The 2,014-nt window shown below is 43.3% G+C and overlaps 1 protein-coding gene across 1 annotated transcript; it reads left to right on the top strand.

The window, feature by feature from the left end:
• Nucleotides 1–100: 100 nt before the first annotated feature.
• LOC121964146 (extracellular sulfatase Sulf-2-like) lies at nucleotides 101–1,964 on the top strand (the record flags this gene model as incomplete). Its single annotated transcript, XM_042514365.1, has 3 exons — nucleotides 101–317; nucleotides 1,083–1,203; nucleotides 1,846–1,964. Coding segments are annotated over exons 1-3 (400 nt in total), but the record flags the coding sequence as incomplete, so codon positions are not given.
• Between the last annotated feature and the right edge of the window lie 50 nt (nucleotides 1,965–2,014).

Here is a 2,014-nt window from a genome sequence, read left to right as displayed (position 1 = left end):
ACTGTTGGTCACGTTTCGCTCGTATCTGCTGCTTCTCTTTAAAAATCACTAAAATAAACTCTTCTGCCTGTCGTCTGTCTGTTTGGTTGTTTTCCAGAAGTTGAGCCTCTGCAGCTGATTGGTTGACATTTTTTGGGGAGGTCAGGGGTCGTAGGCCATGGCGGGCCGACTCCTCCTCTTCCTGTTCATCTCCGTGACGCTTGGCCACGTTCACTTCCTGTCTGGCCAGCGTATGAAGCCCCGCCTCCAGAGAGACCGCCGCAACATCCGTCCGAACATCATCCTGATCCTGACGGACGACCAGGACCAGGAGCTGGGTGAGTTAAACACACACACACTTAAACGCACACTCACACACACACACGCACGCACACACACGCACACACACGCACGCGTCTGCATGACGTCATCAGGTGGAAAATAGTCAAAACGACAAATTCCAAGTCAAACGCGCAGAATGACACCCAGAAATAATGTAGTTTTTTGATACTTTTATTACATTTATTTTTTATATATTTAACCTGAAGTTTTCTGATTGAAATTCTTAATTTTTTTTTTGGAAGGCCTTTTTTTGTATTTCTATTGAGTGGTATAGTTTATATAATGTATAACTTCTATTTAACTATTTAATAAAATTTTGATGAAAAATACTTTTGTTTTAGCCGAGAGCGTCAAATAGCAGCATCCAACACGAACGACATCGTATCACTGCCTCTGTCTCTGTCTCTGCCTCTGCCTCTGCCTCTGCCTCTGCCTCTGCCTCTGTCTCTGTCTCTGTCTCTGCCTCTGCCTCTGCCTCTGCCTCTGGCTCTGGCTCTGTCTCTGTCTCTGTCTCTGCCTCTGCCTCTGCCTCTGGCTCTGCCTCTGTCTCTGTCTCTGTCTCTGCCTCTGCCTCTGCCTCTGCCTCTGGCTCTGGCTCTGTCTCTGTCTCTGTCTCTGCCTCTGCCTCTGCCTCTGGCTCTGCCTCTGTCTCTGCCTCTGTCTCTGGCTCTGGCTCTGTCTCTGGCTCTGGCTCTGCCTCTGTCTCTGCCTCTGTCTCTGGCTCTGGCTCTGTCTCTGGCTCTGGCTCTGTCTCTGCGCAGGTTCGATGCAGGCGATGAATAAGACGCGCCGCATCATGGAGGAAGGCGGGACTTCTTTCTCCAACGCCTTTGTGACCACGCCCATGTGCTGTCCGTCGCGTTCCAGCATGCTCACTGGGAAGTAAGTCCCCGCAGACACACAGACGGACAGACGGATGGAAAGACAGACATGGCATGATTTTTTTTAAACAGGGCAAGAAGAAATGATCCAAAAATTTGTAAGAAATGAGTGAAAAGTACAAAAAATTACCTAGAAATTAATTGAAAGGTGCTTAAAATTATAGTAATTCAGTAATTTAAATTCAAATATGTAATTATAATAATTATAAATAAAGTTTTTCTCTAGCTTTTTCTTTTTTTTCCTTTTTTCCTTTTTTTTCTTTTTTAAAAATAATTTTCTAAATCCACTAATTTCTCACAATTTTGGGAATATTTACCAAGCTGCTCACTGCCTTTTTCCCCATGTTTTTTTTTTAAGAAATTGCATCATTTACCCTCAGCAGTTTAAATACTTCTGATTCACTGACGTATTGATTTTATTGAAAAACTTAAAGGGCCAGTCCAGATTTTGCAAGCCAAAGTAACTTTTTTGAAAAATGTGTAAACAACATAATATCTTAATTTGTTTTGAAGGAATTTAATCTTATTCATTTAAAAAGGAAATACTTTATTATTAAAATGATGATGACGATGATGATGATTATTATTATTATTATTAAATAATGTGCACTAAATCTTCTAAATGTCTTCTCTCTGTCTGCAGGTACGTCCACAACCACAACACCTACACGAACAACGAGAACTGTTCCTCGATGTCATGGCAACGGCAGCACGAGCCGCGGACCTTCGGGGTCTACCTCAACAACACTGGATACAGGACAGGTACGCACGCACGCACGCACACACACACACACACACACACACACACACAC

Source organism: Plectropomus leopardus, unplaced genomic scaffold (assembly GCF_008729295.1).
Source record: "Plectropomus leopardus isolate mb unplaced genomic scaffold, YSFRI_Pleo_2.0 unplaced_scaffold1421, whole genome shotgun sequence".
NCBI classification, from domain to species: domain Eukaryota; kingdom Metazoa; phylum Chordata; class Actinopteri; order Perciformes; family Serranidae; genus Plectropomus; species Plectropomus leopardus.
This window is presented reverse-complemented; position numbering and strand designations above follow the sequence as displayed.